At 37.3% G+C, this 20,565-nt stretch overlaps 3 protein-coding genes across 5 annotated transcripts; 2 read left to right on the forward strand and 1 right to left on the reverse strand.

Annotated features, from left to right (window-relative positions):
• The first annotated feature begins 609 nt into the window (after positions 1-609).
• On the forward strand, positions 610-11,176 carry LOC132116700 (thyroid receptor-interacting protein 6-like). 3 transcript variants are annotated; one of them, XM_059525570.1, is made up of 11 exons: positions 610-694; positions 1,126-1,188; positions 2,438-2,651; positions 3,637-3,794; positions 4,215-4,319; positions 5,149-5,715; positions 6,859-6,952; positions 7,059-7,228; positions 7,339-7,517; positions 7,731-7,851; positions 9,484-11,176. In XM_059525570.1, exons 3-11 carry the CDS (start codon positions 2,447-2,449, stop codon positions 9,613-9,615), a joined length of 1,731 nt encoding a protein of 576 aa, XP_059381553.1. In that variant the 5' UTR covers positions 610-694; positions 1,126-1,188; positions 2,438-2,446; the 3' UTR covers positions 9,616-11,176. The 3 variants fall into 3 exon arrangements, with proteins under 3 accessions (XP_059381553.1, XP_059381568.1, XP_059381561.1); XM_059525585.1 differs by having other exon boundaries at positions 6,862-6,952; XM_059525578.1 differs by lacking the exon at positions 610-694 and adding an exon at positions 758-929.
• A 153-nt stretch (positions 11,177-11,329) lies between these two features.
• sst5 (somatostatin 5) lies at positions 11,330-12,655 on the reverse strand. Its single transcript, XM_059525607.1, has 2 exons — positions 12,396-12,655; positions 11,330-11,808 (listed from the first exon to the last, which is right to left on the reverse strand). The coding sequence occupies exons 1-2, from the start codon at positions 12,525-12,527 to the stop codon at positions 11,617-11,619; spliced, it is 324 nt and encodes a 107-aa protein (XP_059381590.1). The 5' UTR covers positions 12,528-12,655; the 3' UTR covers positions 11,330-11,616.
• A 1,414-nt stretch (positions 12,656-14,069) lies between these two features.
• snx15 (sorting nexin 15) lies at positions 14,070-18,970 on the forward strand. Its single transcript, XM_059525596.1, has 8 exons — positions 14,070-14,280; positions 14,743-14,778; positions 14,865-14,985; positions 15,169-15,284; positions 15,634-15,982; positions 16,074-16,223; positions 16,340-16,549; positions 18,371-18,970. Exons 1-8 carry the CDS (start codon positions 14,179-14,181, stop codon positions 18,481-18,483), a joined length of 1,197 nt encoding a protein of 398 aa, XP_059381579.1. The 5' UTR covers positions 14,070-14,178; the 3' UTR covers positions 18,484-18,970.
• Positions 18,971-20,565: the final 1,595 nt, after the last annotated feature.

The raw sequence follows: 20,565 nt of genomic DNA on the forward strand, positions 1-20,565 counted from the left end.
AATATAATACATATCTATTTAAATAATTTACTTATTTTAAATAGCCATTTTAAAGTTGAATTAAAAATCTTACAAGTAGCCTATGATTAAAATTTTACTAGTAGCAATTTGAAAACACAGCATTTATTAAATATGCATATTTAATTTGTACCAGGAAAACGTAACTTTATGAATAATTAAATTCAAGTAACTACAGAACATAAATAGGTAAAATAAAATAAATTCTATTCGCTACTGAATTTCTTAATAGCTATTTAAAAATACAGTACTGTTACGTAAAAATATCATAGTAAGTTTAAAGAATTCACCTTTATCCTCAAGTAAGCCTATGGGTGAGACTTCAGTTTCATTAGCCGCTATAGGTAAATAACAAGGAGAATAACAACGTGCAGTAAACGGTAAAACTGTTTGCAGTACAAACCAGTGTGTTCTTAATTAAGATAAAAAATTAAAATAATATGATAGGACACATCAATTGCAGCAAAACGAACTGTTTTGTACAGCTAAAAATATCTGGACGCAAATGAGACCGGAAGCTAGACCCATATAATTTACAAATGGCTGCGCCCATTTTTACATCAGGAAAAAAGGTGGATAGGCTTAATGTTAAATCAGCTTGCCATGTGACGTCATGCGTTTGGATTGCTCCATACAGGCCTCTGACTGTCAGTCGCTGCTGGATCCTCCAGGAAAAGTAGGTTATTAAAATTAAACCGACAGAGAACTAATAAGTACTTCACAAGTGTATTAGGTTAGCCACAAACCTAAAGCAAACAGAGTTTGGTGATAGTGTTTACCTCAAACGTGTGAGCGTGTTCCGTTTAGTAGAAAAAAACTCGGTTTAATCAGCCAAAGCGACTTGCAGTATTTGCATTATCTAACATACAAATAAACAATGTAAACTGGATGTTATGTTGCTTACCGATAAGGTTAACGATGGTTTATGTTTTCTTTAATGTCTAGAGAGTTTATTTATAAGGGTTTAACAGTTTCATTTATATATACCACTTTGTGGTAAGTGCACGTTGCGTCTGAGACTGCATTAACTGAACTTTACCATTTAAACATTGTAGATGCAAGGACTGACCGCGCAGGTTCATTTCATGAGTTGATTTCATTTTGCAGATGAATACGAGGCGAGGCGAAGCAGATGGTCGGTAGACTGGGAGTCTGCAGCGTTTTCAAGAGGTACGGGAAATCGTTAATGTCCCATTGTTTAAATATCCCAATAAACACAGGACTCAAGTTACATATACAAGTTGTTGTTATGCGCGTGACGTTCTTGCGCGGCAGTGTCGCGCTTTCTCCGGTCGATGTAACTTTGGGATTTTACATTGGCTACATGCAGCCGAGAGCTGCGGTATCACTAGCCTAGGCTATATGTCGCAGATGAATGTGTTTTATAAGATGAAAGCATACTCGTACGGGTGATTAATCGGCCTAACAATCCCCGGCTTTGAGTACGAGTTTTCACGGATTGCATTGCAATCCAAGGAGGTGAGGTTGGACATCTCTGGATGAAAACCTTCACATTTGTTTGAATGTAGTTCATTGCAGTGATTAGAGATCAGTGTAGAAGTCACAGATGAAAAATCTATTTTAAGATGCTATTTGTTTTGTTACATGATCACACTAGTCATTATATGATCTGAGACCTGCAACAAACAAACCAGCAACTAATTAGTTATATTAAAGTGGTCAAACTGTTTTTGGGGGGCATGATAACTGATCAGCTGGCTAAAGACCAGTTAGAAACCAGCTACCATTTTAAGCTGGACTATCCTGCACAGTTTCAAAGTGTTTTAATATCTAAGATTAGATCCTTTCTTATTGTGTTTTGCCTCATATTGTTGTGATGTTTATTTGCTTTGTTTTCATAAGCTTATAATAACCAACACTTCTCAGCACTTGGATACACGGGACATTGTCCAGCGGACACCTGATGGCTCAAATGAGAAGTTGATCATTACACAACATTTCCTATATTATTTTCATGGACAGACTCTGTAGATAAAGGATTTTGGATGAAGTGTTGGGTACAATGGCTATTGTAGCAGTGGGAGACTTGAGAGAGGAGTGAATACATTGCGAGTGTTGTGCACCTGTGGGGAATTATATGTATGTGCGAGAGAGAAAGGCAGTTCAACTAAGTAACCCTGGAATTCCCCTTTCGGCTGAGAATGGTTGCCTTTTCCTGCTTTTTAACTTAGCACCAATTGTTATCGTGGAAACTATGCTTTGGCAGTGGAAACCCAACATCAACCGGTTTTGTGTAGTTGCAGTTATTGCAATTTTACCAGCTTGAACAGCACTGCCTATGGCCTTAACGCTTGAGTTTGTGGTCACATGTTCAGAATGCACATGTAAAATAAAACACTTAGCAATAAGAAAAGTAACACAACGGTCATATCATACTTATTCTGTTCTGTCCTTGTAGAAGCCGGGTATGTCTGGCCCCAACTGGCTTCCTCCAAGAACCCTCGGTAGCCCAGATAGAGCCACAAGACCAATGTCACACTCTGGCCCCGCTCTCTACAGACCTCCCAAGAAAGGTCTGCCCGATCAGAGGCCCAAATATAACATGTATGACCAGAATGGTGGAACGGGAGGAAATGTTAAGCCTATAAGATATATGGCTACTGGACCTTCAGGTAAACCTTTCAGTGCATGTTTATGCATCATGCTTACTTCTCTGAGAAAGTTGTTTTATTCTGCTGATACCTGCAAAAAAGATTTTGTTGAAGTTTATCCAAGTAGTTTGGAATTATCTGTCTTAGTTCTATTACACCATCCTGCATCATATTTGCTGAATAAAATCCAGTTCTTGATTCTTACAAATTTTGAGATGCTGATTCCAAAAATAGTGGGTGTTTTGCTCAAGCATGTTACACTTTCTCAACTAGTATTTGTAAGGTTAAGAAGTCTTGCTTTATCACTTAATTGTCAAAAAAAGACATAATTCTTAATTTCCTGTGAGCCAGGTTACAACTTGCTCAATTCTCAGCCTATTTTCACATGTATCATGATCCTGGAGACATTCGTTTATGCCTAATCCTGATTTCAATTTTAGGATTATGGCCAAGTGACAGAAGAAAGTGCACACATGAACCAGATGTTTTCTGCATGTTTTACTATAAAAAATGCTGTGAAAAAAGCTTAATTTGGTTTTGACATCAAATGTATTTGGCAGATTGTTAGTTTAATATTAGTTAGTTAAATACTTAATGTTGGATATTTATTTTTGGCTACTTTAAAACAATTTGAAAATTTTTATCTCAATCCTTTTTATTGATTTTTATTGATTTTTTTATTAAAAAAATGTAATTTTTATTGATATTTTTGGTCTCAATATCATCAAAATAGGTAATATTATTCATTTACAAAACAGCAGAATTTGTTTCAAGATGCAGGGCTGTGTTACTAAATATCATATTAATATCATTAAATTGTCCAGACCAGTACGTGACATGATTCTTGTTTAAAATTTAGAATTTTCAAAATCACAAACACAGTTAATATTTTACATTAAACTCATTATATTATCGGTTTCATTGAATTTAATCTTAAAGAATCTAATGTTGGATTACTACTTGACAGTTTGTGCTTCGTCATCTGAACTGATGTGTTTCTGCTCAGGTGGAAACATGCAACACCAGCATCAGGATGATCGCTCAGGGTCTACTTCCTACAACCCCTTGACTTCCCAGTTAAGAGAGCGATACTATGCTCCAGGCCAGGGGCCTAAAGAGGACCACCACACCTGGAACCCACACATGGCCAGCCATGAACTTCACGTCAGTGACATCCACATGTTCATTTATAACTAGAATTTCTCTGCAGAACTGTGAATTTCAGAACTGAATTGAAAGATGATTTAATTAGTAAATTATTCCTTAAATGTGCCTAAGGAAAAGGGGGGAAAAGTCTGTCATCATTTACATGTCCTCATGTCCTTCCAAACCTGTATGACTTACTTTCTTCTGCAGAACACAAAAGAAGATATTTTAAAGAATGGTGGTAACCATTCAGTTACTTATGGCTTCTAATATACTGTTTGTCTATATAATAGAATTCACTGAGAAGCATAAAGGTTTGGAATGATGTGAGGATGTTTAAATGATGACGGAATTTTCATTTTTGGTTGCTATCCCTTTAAATCTGTATTCATGAATGTATTATAATGTGCGTTTTGTTTGTGGTTGTGGTCTGCTCAGAATCGGGGATCAGAGAAGCACATGTCTACTATTGATGCAGAGATAGACTCTCTTACATGCATGCTGGCTGATCTGGACAGTCACACTCAGAGCACAAGCACACAGGTACAACACAGCAACAGTTATTTATACAGGTGCCTGGACAATAAATGCTTTCGAGTATATTGATGAGTAAATGTGTTTGTTAAGGATAGAATACACTACACAACTTCTGAACAAACATTATATACTTGCTGACTTTGTAAGTCGTTAGACAGAAAAACTGGACACAGTAGACTGAAAGACTGAGAATCACACACTACCAGACTTTAAAGTCATTTCAAAAACACACACACACACACACACACACACATACACAAAACTCTCACAGTTTCATTGCAGATGTATGACAAATGAAAACAGTATGTGTTGGAAAAAACGAATCTCTGCCCATCATTAGTGGTGAACCAGTATATTGCTAAGCTAATGTAGCGGCCAATATTTGGCATTTTCTTTTCATTTTTGCCATTAGAAAATTTACGTTTTCTTTTTAGCCAATGTGTTTTAAGCATAGCTTTTATTTTGGCAACACATCATCGATAGTTTACGGTCTCTGTCTAATGAATTATTAAATGGAACTGTTTAACTTTAGCTTTTTTGTGATATCATCATATTTTGTAAGGTCGCTCTGTCCTATTAGATATTGGCATTGGCTATCAAGAAAAAAATATTGGTCGAAAACTACTCATCATATACTACACGACTTTGGATCACTTGCATCGACTCACCCAGATCGCAAATAGTCATGTTTTGTAATGTATTCCAGCCTTTAGGAAACATTTAGTATCGTGGTATTGTTCTGATACTGTTTTTGGTTGTTGTTGTTTTTTCATGTAAAAAAAAAAACTTATGACATTTTTGTATGCAAAAACAATCTTTCTCATTTCTTCAACAGTTATATGACAATGTGCCTTACAGCAAGCACCTCCCTATCGACCACTATAACCCTCCCAACCAGATGGGGGCTCCACCATCAAACAGGCCATCAATGGGCTATCAGCCTCCAATCCAAAACCAGTACCACCCCGCCCCACCTTACACCTCTACACCTCAGCCAGATTATGTGTACTCTTCTGCTGCCTCTTCCGTCCACAAACCTTACCCCCAACCAGTGCCTGCCTCCTACACCACCGCCTCCACCCCAACCGGCCCACGCTTCTCCGTACAGGTGAAGACAGCTCAGCCCGTCACCTATTCTCAGAGCGGACGGCAGGCAGAGCAAGCTTACACCCCTCCACCGCCCCGCCAGCATGCCTCTCGCCCTCCTCAGCAAGAACGAGCACATTATGAGCCACAGGGACAGGGCTGGTACCCACCACCACCACCTCCTCCTGTACAAGAACCTCATGGAGATCCTGCTGCTTATCAGGGGGGATCAGGTAATATGTCAGGAGGGAGAGCCGGCCAGGGACCACCGGTGAAGAAGAGTCAAGACCAAGTGTCAGCATATCAGTCTAACAAGGTAAGACTTATTATTCAGTGAGGATGATGCAGGTTTGTCAAGTTGTAGCAGAGATGGAAACTTTCTGGCATGAAAATTAACACACACTTCCTATTGAGTGTTGTTTACGAAAAGCATAAAACGATTAAAAAAAAGAAAGTTTTTATTTATTGTAGGTGAATAGTCCTTTATTTGCCAACTTGATAACAAATAAATAAAATAGTTTTGATTCAAGAAAATGTGCTGTTCATTTTAGATATTTGTGGCTTGATGATTATGGAACTACAAAATAATACATTTTAAGACATATTTAACATTAATCATCCTTCAGTGCAATTAAATAAAATGTAGTATAGTTTACATTAACATTAAGTGCAATTAAAAATAAAACATTTCAGAGTGCTTAAGTAGAACAGAAGAAAATAATTTCTTTATATGTAATTGCGTGATTATTAAAGTATTATAAAATATGGTTTGTGACACGCATTTGATGTATTAAAATATACTGTAATGTAATTTCTGTTGTAATTTGTATGTAATTAAATATACGCATTTAAAATATTTACTTTAAATGTAATATTGAATCGCACAATACAGTTACAATTACAAGTAACTTACATGTACTGTACTTTACTATGGTGACGCATTGCTGCCACACACTATTTTTTTTCTGCTCAATTATGTTGTAATAATGAGATGATGTCATTTTAATGACACCTTTTCTCATAATGAGATTTTCTCGTTAAAATGACATATTTTCTCGTAAAAACGAGATACGTTGTTAAAACTATATAATTATCTTGCTAAAACATCTTTTCCCGTTAAAATGAAATTTTTTTTCTCGTAGTAACGACATATTATGTCAAAAACAATATGGTTTCCCTTTATTATAGATATATGGTACATTATGTTGGCGAGCGCCGACAATAGCCTTAATAGCCTTAAGATTTGAAGAACACTACAAGTGTACATGCAACACGATTAACTACACTTTGATCTCACAAAGGTTGTGAACATGTCTGAGTGATAGTATGATTTTGTTTTAACTCTACAAAAAGTTTGAGACCGTATAAAGAATACATCTGTATGAAAAAAAGATAAAATATGTAATGAGCAAAAGAAATGCAACAGCATACTAAGCAATGTTTTTCCATGTTCTGCCAGCAGGGGGCAGCACCACATCCAGAAGAAGAGTTGGATCGGCTCACCAAGAAGTTGGTGTATGATATGAATCATCCCCCTACTGAGGAATATTTTGGTATGTGCCAACACTTTACATCCTCAGTGTTGTACTTTTGCTTTTACATCAAATATGTGTTTCAATAAGGGTCATGGATTTCTCTCTCTCCATCTTCCTCCCTCAGGTCGATGTGCTCGGTGTGGGGATAATGTTCTGGGAGACGGCAGTGGCTGTATTGCCATGGAGCATGTGTTTCATGTGGAGTGTTTCACCTGTATCACCTGTCATGCGCGTCTGAAAGGCCAGCCCTTCTATGCACTAGACAGAAAGAGCTACTGCGAGAGCTGCTACATAGTGAGTTTATCTGTTTATCTGTCGACTTCTCTTGGTTTCTGCCTCTTATTTTTCTTTTGTTTCTTTCTACATTCAGATTCTTATCATTTGTTCTTCCTCTCTGCTCCCAGAGCACACTTGAGCGCTGTTCGAAATGCTCTGAGCCCATCCTAGACCGGATCCTGAGGGCGATGGGTAAGGCTTACCACCCTCGCTGTTTCACATGTGTGGTTTGTGGCTGTTGCCTGGATGGAGTGCCTTTTACTGTGAACGCCACATCTCAGATCCACTGTATTGAGGACTTTCACAGGTACTCAGCAACTTCCTTTTTTTCTGTTTCTGTGTGGTTTGAAGTCTCTATTTCTGTTGATAAACGATCAGATGCAGATAATGGAATAACTTTTTGTGTTTCCCCACACTAAATCTTAGCTTTTTTCGAATCGTCATGAAACTCCACCAAATGTCTAAACAGTTAATACTTGGATTTTATTATTAAAACCTGGTTTGCTGCTTCTGTGAACAGGAAGTTTGCCCCCCGCTGCTCAGTATGTGGCCAGGCAATAATGCCAGAGCCTGGGCAGGAAGAGACGGTGAGGATCGTTGCCCTGGATCGCAGTTTCCATGTTAACTGCTACGTCTGTGAGGTAAGAAGTTTCTGACTTTCACTTCATCTTTACTCATTTATGAAATGCAATCTCACATATTTGAGAATGTTTTGTGTTTTTAAACATACATGTAAAATAAAGGACTGCTGTAGCAAATCCATGCGTTTTCATAAGAAAAATATCCATATTTTGAACGTAATAAATTTTTTTCTTACTTCTGCTATCTGTCATACATGGAAGGCGATATGATTATAATTAGGTTAATAATTTTTTTTTTTTTAACGTATTAAATTTATTCCCACCCTTATGTCAAATTCTTACAGCTAATCAGTTAAGGAAAAACACTATAGATTAACATGGTAATTATAGATAAATATTACCGTACCAGTTTTCTAAAAATAAAATGTTTAAATATGAGGCACAGTCTTATTAAGGTCTGGAATCCATAACAGCTTTTATTGGCTAAGGAACATCTTTATTCAGAAAATATATTAATGGACATTCTTAAAAAGAATTCTCCTGGGACGTGAATTTTTTTTGTCATGCGTTAAGATGAAAGACACTATATAATTGTTCTTATTACTTTTGTTCTCGTTATTATTTTTATTACATGTATGTTTTTGTATATTTGTACATACTTATTCATATAGTTTTCAAACAAAATTGTTAAATAATTGTTGTGAAATTGTATACGTGACTGAACTGTGAAATTGTAATGTTTCCTCTTGCCTTGAAAATAGCCACTGCTGCTTACATGGAGTTAAATCATAAATAAATTAATTAATTGTGCAAGGCACGCCCATGAGGCCATTTGACCGACATGTCAGACAACCAATCACAGTTTGTTTCATTCAGCAGCATGTTTCGGGGGCGTGGAAATGTCACCACATTAACTGTAAAACGTATTTTAAAGAACTTTAAATATTTCACATACTTTCGAATATCCAGCATTTAAATGATCCTGATGAGTGCTCGTCGTCACAGTTGTAAACACGACGTCTTCTTTCGTGAAGGGGTTTGGCGCCACGGTATCTTTGTTTCCAGCCAGAACGTTAAGAACGCAACACACACGTCTCCCGGAAATCCTGTAAAATTCATCCAATCCAATGACGACTTTTACGTTTTTCCACTTTTGTGTGCCATATGCATCAGACGTTCAGCCAGTGTTCCATGGGCATGACATCGGAGTCTGAGACTAATGATATATGAACAAACACCTTCAGAGTATAAATAGAGGTGGAAGATTTGATGATCTGATCTATGTACAAGTGCTACTGAAAAAAATAATAACAATCATTTGATAAAAGCAATTGAAATCTACAGACGCAAATAGATAAAGTGGAAGTTTTCATTCCACAATTCTGAAATAATTCAAGTTATGGAAGTAAACTAGCCTAAAATAAAATAATAATAATAAAAAAATTAAAAACAGATTTTATTGCATTAATTAAAGCATCAACAAAGAGTTAAAAAAGCTGCATCTTGTTTAGATGTATTTGCACAATGTTAACTGCAGCTCAGAGGTGTCATGAATGCATTTACACTACAGTTGCAATGGAATAATACTATGAGATTTAAAATCTTCAGTTACATTTTGAATATGAAATAAGCTAAATGGATAATAAGTGAAATGTTCTAAATGAGTGGTAAAGAAAACTGTTTTTGTTGCAGGATTGTGGTCTTCTCCTCTCTTCAGAGGGCGAGGGAAGAGGCTGCTATCCCCTGGACGGACACATTCTCTGCAAGAGCTGCAGCGCCCGTCGCATCCAAGATCTTTCTGCCAAAATCTCCACTGACTGCTAATGCCCTCATCCCATCACTCTGTGTCCCTTCTCTTCTTCATAGTTATTCTTCAGAATTTACCACTATCTAAACACCCACCTCCTGTCATTTCTTCCATCCTTGACTTTACATGTTGATCGCACAAATAATATGAAGACATCCCTCTCAGGGTAGCATAGAGCTGAGGAGAAGCTAATAGCTCTTGTGCTTAGAGTAGCTTCACTGGAAAGCTGTTTCCTAAAAAATATAGTAAAACAGATGATGAATCAAATATGATGTGTTTATGTATAATCCTCCGCGTATGCGTGTTCATGCAAAATGTGAGTCTCATGAACAGGGTGCATTTCTACCTTGAAGCAGTCACTTTAACAACACTAAAATAATAACCTTTAATGGAAATATAGGAACATGTCACAGTTTCCTCAAATAATGCCCCAATTCTGCTGCCAGTTGGGGTCATTTCATATTGTCCCCATTCAGATCATCTCTTTTTTTTTATTCTCTCAAAAACAAAAACCTGATGTCAGCGGATATCCAGTGCTCATTATTTTAATACTTGAAATCATGATTGTTGAAGGATATGATTACTGTATTTCATTTACTGACTTGATATTAGTTTATTATCATTATTCATCATGACACTAATGATAATTCTGGTAAAACGGTTGGAAAAGTTGAACACAGGCAGCTGTTTTGCTCTGTCTTCCGTGCAGTCTCTAGCTCTAGGTTTACACTGATTTCAGAAACGTTGTTGTCAGATAGGATTAAAGGGTCAGTTTATTTAATGACCGCTTCATTGAAGGAAATCTTTTGACAGGTGTGTGTGGGATCAAAGTGGTTCATTTAATTTTAAAGCGGAGTAGCTGCAGTTTTTTTTTTTTGGTTTTGGCAGTAGAGTGGATTTTTTTTCAAGGAGTTTGAATAGTGAAATAAATGGAGAGAAGTTAAGGAACGGATTTTTGATTTTTGTAACTAAATATACATTGTTTAATGACTAACAGACAGTAAATAGTCAAGTATGAAGGTTACAAGGAGGTAAAGTACGTACTAGAGAAATGACTTTCAGATTGTTACACATCTGACTCATGTGCAGAGATTGTAAGTGGTTGGCTTTATTTTTTTACATCTCATTTTCTGTATTTGCTTTATGTCAAAATGCATTTGATTGCCTGTTATTTGAATGATGTGTAGCAGCAAGCATCCATTGCTTAATGCCATTATATAAAAAAGTTTCAAATAAGGTGTTGATTGCAGCAAAGTAAGTGCTAGTGTTTGCACTGACAAATTGTTACAATTATCTAGAAACTAAAAGCATAAAGTGGTTCAGATGGTTGCATGCTTTATTTATTGATTTGTCTGGAATATTTTGTAAGATTATTCCAGCATAGTGTCCATCTGGTCAATTTGCTGCCAAAAAACTTTCATTGCAGATAATTGATAAAGTGCCCTGGTACTGCAGTATGTTTCAATGGCTGATTTACCTTTTAAGCTGCCAGTTTATTTCAGGGCACGTTTGGATGAGTTTGCTTCTGTTTTTTTTTTTTTCCTGATGTTGATTTTAGGGAGAGCAAAAGATCAGCTTTATAAATCCATCTGTCTTTACTGCAAATGTCTATATTGACATCTAGTTTGTACTGACCGTTGTTCCGATTTATGATTTAATGAATGTGAATGAAAAAAAAAACTGACAATGTTTTAGTGTGTTCTTAATATTACGTCCCACAGAGCCAATCACACATAAACATGTTTTCCCTGATCACACTTTATTACAGAGGAATAGCGATCAATCCAATGACACTGTTGCCAGGTCAACACAAAAACCTCTATATCAAGGTTTTAAACATTAATCATATAATCTCTGACCATCACTTCTAGTAGTACCCATAATACAAACATTTTATAGCATACACTGCTTAAAAGTCAGAGTTAATCTCTCTCTATACTGGAATAATATTCCTGGTCTCATTGTTATTTTGATGGCTACACAAGTATAACAATGTTTGTAAGGGTCTTGCAGGTTGACTAACAAGAGGTGAAGGTCTTCCAGTAGAAATTCCTGCAGCCTGCTTTGCGTTCTCGTTGGGAGAGGGGAATCTGGCGAACCACTTCATTACGAACCTCAAGATCATCAATGCTTTCAAGAGCTTCTTTCTCCTCAGGTGCCACCGACTCAGAAAGCTGCTTCAGAAGCAGCAAGCGAGAGAGATCCTGGAGCTAAAGAGAGAAAAGAAGATGATCCAGAAACCTTTCATTGTCAAAAAGAAAAACATTCTGATCTGAACTTGCTGTAGTTCTTAGAAATGCATATTATTATTTTCTAAATGGATATTACTTCAAAGCTGTACTGTAAAAAATAATTTTTCACTCCAAATTTGCCAGTAAATTTTACAAAAGGTTTTATTAGACTTCATTAGACACTTCACTAGGTGAAAAATACTTTTAAAGTATTTATTGATCTTAATTTCAATATTTAGTATTAAAACCAAACGTTGCATCTATTAAAATTATTTAGTGGAATTGAGCTAACAGTCTAAATTCCCAGTAGTTCATTGTCTAACATTAACAATTGGCAATACATTTGTTACAGTATTTATTAATCTTAATGGTAGTTACTGTAAAGTTTTTCCAAATTGGCTTGCCATTTCTGAGAAAATTGTTGCAAAATCCAAAAAAGGGCTTTGAAACTATTTTCACCCAAAAAGAAATGGCAAGTAACACCAAATTATACAATAAATTCTGAAGTAGAAAAACTGAAATATGTACTGTTTAAACAATTCTGTACAAAAAGGTTTGTGTCTCACCTCATTCTCCTTGGGATCCACTTCTGATTGGAGCAGCTGGAGGAGCAGGTCTCCTCTTGGTGCCGAACTGACGCTGCAAAGCAGCAGAGACATGGACAGAGTCATCACAAACACCCGTAACAGAGAGAACATACTTTCAACACTGTAAAACACTGCCTTTTAGAGGGGTTTGAGGATGATAGGCTTTTATAGGCATCAAAGGTGGGATCCTGGGGTTGATTAGAGAGCACGTATTGGTCAAAAGATAACCACGAAGCACAGTGGAGTGGTGTTGGTGCGTGGTTGTAGGGGTAGGGGTAAAGGGTGAAGAGACGTGTGCGTGAGGAGACAGTCCCAGACCCAGTAGGAAAGATATTTGATAAGGTCATACCAAGGTGTTACTTTTGCATCAGAAGCCTTATCAATTCTTTCATTTGCAATAATATGTCATGGAACAATGCATTATCTGAGACTCCTACTCCTATGTACTCCTGTTTGACAGGTGGAATCATATTAACTTCAGTGGCGAGGAACTAATGAACTGCTAGGGTGTTAATTATTACAGGGTGATGATGCTATTATGCTCTGGTAAGGCGTGGGGTGTCACTTGTGATTTGGTAGAGCCGTGCATTTCTGTGTCTTGTTCTCACTATGAGGTCCTCGTTAGACTGTGGAATTAATGATGCGAAGTGACTCAAATGTTAATTGGTCTGCTTAGCCTTTTTTTCACACCATCCTCCATCTCTGGGGATTTGCTTGATGCATTGCATATATAGAGTGATCCTGTCAAGCCGATCAAAGTGGACACTCGTGTGTGTTTGTGTGTGTGTGTGTGTGTGTGTGTGTGTGGGGCTGATACTGGACATGTTTGCAACTGGGTGACATTATAATCTAAATTACACCCCTTATCGAACCCACATTGAACTACGACTTTGAGATCTCAGAAGGTAATTACTCAGACTTGGCCATCTCAATGGGTGGCCATTAACATTTACAAGGGAGAGGTGGGCATGTCAGTGCTATGAGTAACATGCTGGGCATATAAATGAGGCCTGTCTCATCTTAAGCTTAATATGTCTGAAATAAGTTAGCATTATGTTTAAATAAAGTGACACTATCTATCTATCTATCTATCTATCTATCTATCTATCTATCTATCTATCTATCTATCTAAGTATTTTTAATACTTTTTTGTTATCATTTTTTTACATTATAAAAATGTGCGTATAAATTTGTAAATTATTTTCAGTTATCACAAATCTTATTTAATGTTTAATGTGTAAATGAAGATACACTGTGCGTGAGGATTAGCATAGAAGAATGTCACTATATGGCAGACTCACAATGGATTGATGTAACTTGACATATTAATATATTGCACTTTTATGGATTTAGTTGTCACAGATTTCCTTTTTTTCCTCTCAAAGCAGAAAGATGTTGTAAGACTTGATTTCATATGTGTTTAGCCTATCTTAACATTCTATGTACACACACCCATACAAATATACCCTACAACATAGGCACCCACATGGATGTGTTTCTCACTTCTCTTTTTTTGCATGCTGTTGATCCTCAACTGGGTCAGATTCTCTCATTTAGAAGCACATTTAATGAACAAATACCAATCTCCTTTTGACCTTTCATGACTTTTATTTTGAAGGGACTGGAATGTAGCGCTGTTATCAGTCTGCGCATGCGCGCCTCAGAACAGGAAGTGCTCCAAACTGTCAACAGTACCAGTCACCGCTTGATTCTGTCCACTTATTTATATGAATGTAAATTTAAACATATTTATGTGACAGGGATGTCTCGAAAGGCCAAAAGAGAGGAATATCACCGCTTCTTCACTGTGACAGATCCCCGTACACACGAGAAAGGACACACGGAATATAAAGTGACAGCTAGGGTTAGTAGCACAATATAACGTTTTTGTATTATAATGTTTACGTTTCATCTCCTTATCACAGAGAAGAATAATACTGTAGATTCTGTACAATTATTAAATGAGTCTGAACTTCAGATATATGAATGTTTTGAAAAGACTGTTGTGTTGTTGTTATTATTATTATTATTCCAGTAAATAACCAAGATGATTTACGCGTAAACTGCTTTGTACTCTTCGATCAGATATGCTTTATAAATACAAAAGGCATAAATCCTATTGAGCTGATCCTCATAGAAGGGGTTAATAACTACTAGTACAAGGCAATTTTTATCAGGGTTGCAGTCAAACTCGTGATTTAAAGAATCTGGGACGAGGTCACGTGACTTCAGCCTCCCCCTTCCTCATTAATGCTTAGAATCAGCCCTTTCAAATCCTCTCCCTTTGGTGTTGTGTGGTTTAATTGATCTCTATCTTTCTCTGTAGTTTGTATCAAAGACACAGCCAGAGAATGTTAAAGAGGTATGAGCATCCTTTTGTATTTGTACATGTACATGTTGGATCAGAGTTGCACTGGGCTTACTGGGCTCTGTTGGTTTGATTGGCAGGTCGTGGTGTGGAAGAGGTACTCGGAGCTGAAGAAATTACATGGAGAGCTGGCATACACTCATAGGAACCTGTTCAGACGACTAGAGGAGTTTCCCTCATTTCCACGAGCACAGGTTTTTGGTAAGGGCAATGGAGTTGCAAGACATGATATGTAAACAAAAGAGAAATTACCCAGTTCAGTTTGTTTTGTTTCATCTTTTATGACTTGATGCTGTACGTCTGTTTGTTTATATTTCTATAATATCTTCCACCGCACTTTGTATTGTCCATCCTATCTTTCTTTTTTCTGTGTCTCTCTCACAGGACGTTTTGATGAGGCTGTGATTGAAGAGAGGAGGAAAGCGGCTGAGGCCATGCTGCTTTTCACTACAAATATCCCTGCTCTGTACAACAGCCCTCAACTCAAGGACTTCTTCAGGGTAAGAACAATCTTCTGGAAGATGCATTTATCCTGTATCATGTATTCTATTTTATTTTATTCGCATAACATCTGTGCACTACCATTTTTCAAGAAATTAATCTTTTTATTCAGGAAGTGACAATAAAGATTTTTGCAAAAAAATTCTGTATTCTGTATTACATCTAAAATATTGTATCATATAATAATGGTATACATACATAAGTCATCCATATTCGACCTGTGACCTATATTCTTCTGATTTTGTCTCATTGTCCATTGTCATACAGGTTTGCAACAACATCAGGGTGAATTAATGACTGAATGTTTATTTTCTGCTCATCTTTTTGGTTTTATTGAACTTGTCTTAGGGAGCAGAAGTGAAAAGACCAATGGAAACCGCTGCCGTTTCTACGTCTCTTCCGCCTCCTCTTATTCCCCTGCCTGAGAAAAACACTGAGCTGCTGGCTGAAGAGGAGATAGGGAGAGAAGCTCCTATCCAGCCTCAGGAGCTGGAATCCGACCAGAGACTGACGGATCTAACCCAACCTGAGATGGCAGTAGAGGCTCTCAGTGACACAGAAAGCAGCCCCACACAAGAAACACACACTGAAACAGAAATACAAGGACTGACAGAAAAAGAGAGAGAGACTGACATCACAACACCTCAGAATAACGGCACAGACCAGTGCTCTGCTGCTGCTACCGACACTACAACACGTCAGTTGCCATGTTACAATTATCAATCCTGTAATGTCTAATTTGATTTCAATCATAGCTGATTGTTCTATTCCTATTTTTCATCTTCCAGATGCCTCACCTGAAATTCCGGGTTCTCCAGTCGACCAATCCGAGGAGTTTGATTCACTATTTGACTCGGGATTGGAAGAACATTCATACAAGGCCCCGCCTCCGCTTTCAGATACAGACCTCGCTATATTTGACCCATGTGCCAAAGAAGGTATAGAAGTCTAAAATAAAGTAAAATTAGTTTAATTCATCATTTGTACATATAATTGGTTTTCTGAGTTGTTGTTTTTTTAATGCAAACCTTACTCTTATCCCACAATCTTCCAGATCAACCGTATGGATCACCCAGCCACGCTGAACTCCTGTCCGTTCCTTTAACCGTTCCAGATGGGACAGAGTCTGCTGGAGATGTGAGCTATGTGTACCAGGCCAATGAAGTGCTGAAGGCCGCCCAGGAAAAAGATAAAAACGGCGAATACAGTGCGGCAGTACAACGATATAGGACGGCTGTTGATATATTTATGAAAGGAGTGCAAGGTAAGAGAACGAGGCTGTTCTTGATAATAGACTAACAAACTGCAGTATATCATGTATATACTGTGCACACCATGAAAACTGTGGCTCTTTGCATGGAATACCCTGATATAAAATACTACATTTATCAATGTGTATTCAACAAAGCACACTGTAGGGAATATAGTATCCCACAATGCATGCGCTTGACTTCACTTTTAATTTCCTGTGTTAATAATGAACTGAAAGTTACAATGTGCAAAAAATTAGGTTACATACCCTTTACAATTTTGTGGTCGGTAATAGGGCTGCACGATGTGTCGTTTAAGCATCGATATCGCGATGTACGAATCCACGATAGTCACATCGCAGGATGTGCGATGTAGGCTGTCTAGTTGATCCGTTATTCATTAACTGTACGGGCCAGCTACTCCCCTGCCCTTGACGAATGTGATTCGCGGATTAATTGCACAGCTTAACCATCATAGAGTGAAAGTTTATAATTGACAGGACTGAAAACCACATGCAAGTTTAACAGGGCAGAGAGAGAGGGAGCGCGAGAGAGACAGAGAGAGCGAGAGAGAGAGAGAGCGCGAGAGAGACAGAGAGAGAGAGAGAGCGCGAGAGAGAGAGAGAGAGAGAGAGAGAGCGCGCGCGCGCGAGAGAGACAGACAGAGAGAGCGCGCGCGAGAGAGACAGACAGAGAGAGACAGACAGAGAGAGTACATTAGAAGTACCATCAATGTTTATAGAAATGTATATGGATTTATTTTGCATGCAATTTCTTTTCTTATAAATATATATGTATTTTTGTTTTGTTTGTTTCTATTCTGCTATGTACAATGCTTTAGCAATATGTACCTTTGTATGTCATGCCAATAAAGCAATATGAATTGAATTAAGAGAGAGAGAGAGAGAGAGAGACAGAGAGAGAGACAGACAGAGAGAGAGCGAGCCGTTTTCAAACAACACGAGCGCTGTCTTGCTCTCTCTCCCTCGCGCATATGGTGGTGTCGATGTTTAAATCATTTAAAATGAGAATGTAAGTGTGCTCACCCCATTTTTGTTTGTAAGAAAAAATATCGCAATATATATCGCAGAAAAATAAAATATCGCAATGTCATTTTTTCCCAATATCGTGCAGCCCTAGTCGGTAATATTATTTAACTTTTTTGAAAGAAGATTTCTACACTCATTATGCTTATCAAGGAAAAATCAAAAATACAGTAAAAAAAAAAGCTGTAATATTGTGAAAAATTATTACAGTTTAAAACTTACAATTTTGAATGGTAGTGTGTATAAATTTACAGGTGGATGACATTTTACCTATTATTAAAAAATTAAATACCCCTCACTCGCCTGAATGGTTGCTGGCAGATGTGTTGGAAAATAGTATTTAGAGAGAATTATGAATCCTGTACACTCTCATAGCTTGTTAGAACTCCAATATTTAATAACACAGCAATGTTTTTAAAAACTGCATGACCAAAACATTTCTGTTTCAATGAAAATGGTTGTTTTTTTTCTTCTTTTTGTTTTCCATCTATATAAAAATAAAAATGAAAAACTGGCCCCATATGCAGATTACAGGTGCTAAATCAGCCAAATGTCAATTTGCTGTGGTCAGGATGACCCTGGCATGATTCAATTATTTGAGAGGAAAGAGCAGAGTACCTCTCAACTCAAGGACATTAACATGCAATGTTGTTTTCCTCAAAGCAGGAAATGAGCTCTGTTTGGATGCAATGCTAAATATTTAAATGGTATATAAACCTCATAACAACATATATCCCTTTGTTCTACCCTTTTTCTATTCTCTTTCTATTACTCGTTCACTCTCGCTAGGAGATGTAGATTTGAAGAGGAGAGAAGCAGTGAAGAGGAAGATTGCTGAAATCCTAGAGCATGCAGAGAGACTTCTCTCCATACAGACACCCACTCACGACCACAATACATAGAGAAACAGATTAAACACACACACATCAAGCCTGGGACACCCAAGCACACTCCCACATATGTACTCTCATCAACTGAGTTTTGACTAACACACACACATTGAAACAATTCCATCACAGTTACACTTAAGTGCAACTCGCTGGCCACCCACACAGTCAACACACACACACACACACACTTGACTTCCACACTTACCTTCCCGCTTACTCAAATAGTTACACTTGTAGGGTATGTCCAACAGCATTATACTCCCTGCACTGTAAGACCACCACAACAGAGTTTTACTTGATTTGACACTATTTTATTTTAATAATCTGGTACATATCTGAGCCAAAGGAACTTTTTTTTTAATCCAATGGTTGATCTCTTGTATAAATTGAGCTGTTATGTAAATGACTGTTGTTTAAATGAAGACATTGTCTTTTCAATGAAATCTGCCTGTTTAGTAAATTATAAGTAATGTAATAAATTGTTATTATCAACATGAAATGGCATTTTTTACCTATTTTACTTCTGTAATGTGACATTCATTGTGGAGGTTCAGTGTGTATTCAAAATGTAGGAAAGGACTTGATTCCGTACATTGGGAATTAATTGGATGGTAGGCATTCCATACCAGAGTTTGCAGTTGATTGTAAATGGGGTTATTCCACTCCTGAAACAGTGTGCTCCATTTTGAGGAGGCTGTTGTTAATGGCTATTATTGCTGTTGCATTTATTACATTAGCTTTAGCTGGCATGAAATTTCTGCATGGGACAGCTTAAAGAAATGTTCCAGGTTCAGTACAAAAATGTACTCCCCTTCAGGCCATGTAGATGTTTATTATTTAATTGGAGATTTGGATTCAGCATTGCATCACTTGCTCACCAATGGATCCTCTGCAGTGAATGGGTGCCGTCAGAATGAGAGTCCAAACAGCTGGTAAAACAATACAATAATCCACATGACTCCTATGAAAACTGAATGTTTGTAAGACACAAATCCATCACTTTTGGCTAAAATACTAGTCTTTTATCCATATTATTTGTCTTTTCTGAATCAGGAGAGAAATATTGCACAGATCAACTGTTTACATGTAAAACCAGTTTTAAATAAATGGATTTTGAAGTAAGAGGACTACAGACGACGGACTTTTTCCCTGAAGAAAGAGTTATGAATTATAGACTGGTATTTTGGGCAGTTTAAAAACGTCTTGATGGATTTGTCTCTTACAAACATGCAATTCACAATATGCAAATTGATGGAAAAGAGTCATGTGGATAACTGGTGGATTATTGTGAGGTTTTTATCAGCCGTTGGACTCTCATTCTGACGTCACCCATCCACTGCTGACGATTCATTGGTGAACAAGTGATGCTAAATTCCCTCAAATCTGTCAAAACAAACTCATTTACATCTTGGATGGCCTGGGGATGAGCACATTTTCAGCCAATTTTAATTATGAGCTGATCCTTTAGCATAATGAATTCAATACATTCAATGCTGTTTGAATTTGGAATATTAATTTAAAACAATGTCTAAATGGCTTTAATTATAGGTTAATATTAACTAATGACCAACATAGCTTTGGTGGTAAAATAAAGGCGTTTGAAAAACGTTTGCAGTTGTGCGCAGTTCCATTTTCGTGTAATGTTGACTTTTGTGAGTTTGAGTGCAGTTTCCTAATCCACCGCCAGATGTCGCAGATTTGCTTAGACTCAATCAAGACACGAGCGCAGATAAATTTTTAAATAAATTTAAATAGATTTTTCTCTTTTAGGGCCATCGTGCGTAACACAAGTCGTTCGCACTTTAGCTCTGTTTCTGGAGTGGGGTAAAAGAGAAAGAACAAATATAAAGGACAAAAAGGATTACATAGCAGAAAGAACTGAGGGATGAGCAGAGGATGAGCGTGGATCATCTCTATTGTCAGTGGATGGAAAATATCCCCCTCTTTTCCCTCCTACTGTTGTTTTCTCTCTCTTTTTCGCTCTCCCGTCGGGCTTGTGTATTTGCTGTTTTTTTGCTGCCTGGAGTGAATGTGGAATGGAGAGAGGTTACCGCACCTGTGTGTGTGTGCGCGTGTGTGTGTGATGAAGAGAGT

This window comes from Carassius carassius, chromosome 3, assembly GCF_963082965.1.
Source record: "Carassius carassius chromosome 3, fCarCar2.1, whole genome shotgun sequence".
NCBI classification, from domain to species: Eukaryota; Metazoa; Chordata; class Actinopteri; order Cypriniformes; family Cyprinidae; genus Carassius; species Carassius carassius.

What these genes read in the sequence shown, in the direction of transcription:
- LOC132116700 (XM_059525570.1), top strand. Translation starts at nt 2,447, where the DNA reads ATGTCTGGCCCCAACTGGCTTCCTCCAAGAACCCTCGGTAGCCCAGAT. An exon ending in TGGCCAGCCATGAACTTCAC is followed by an intron (nt 3,795 to 4,214) that starts GTCAGTGACATC and finishes TGGTCTGCTCAG; the next exon opens with AATCGGGGATCAGAGAAGCA. An exon ending in ACTGCGAGAGCTGCTACATA is followed by an intron (nt 7,229 to 7,338) that starts GTGAGTTTATCT and finishes CTCTGCTCCCAG; the next exon opens with AGCACACTTGAGCGCTGTTC.
- sst5 (XM_059525607.1), bottom strand. Translation starts at nt 12,527, where the DNA reads ATGTTCTCTCTGTTACGGGTGTTTGTGATGACTCTGTCCATGTCTCTG. An exon ending in TGGATCCCAAGGAGAATGAG is followed by an intron (nt 11,809 to 12,395) that starts GTGAGACACAAA and finishes TTCTCTCTTTAG; the next exon opens with CTCCAGGATCTCTCTCGCTT.
- snx15 (XM_059525596.1), top strand. Translation starts at nt 14,179, where the DNA reads ATGTCTCGAAAGGCCAAAAGAGAGGAATATCACCGCTTCTTCACTGTG. An exon ending in AATATAAAGTGACAGCTAGG is followed by an intron (nt 14,281 to 14,742) that starts GTTAGTAGCACA and finishes CTTTCTCTGTAG; the next exon opens with TTTGTATCAAAGACACAGCC. An exon ending in TCCACGAGCACAGGTTTTTG is followed by an intron (nt 14,986 to 15,168) that starts GTAAGGGCAATG and finishes TCTCTCTCACAG; the next exon opens with GACGTTTTGATGAGGCTGTG.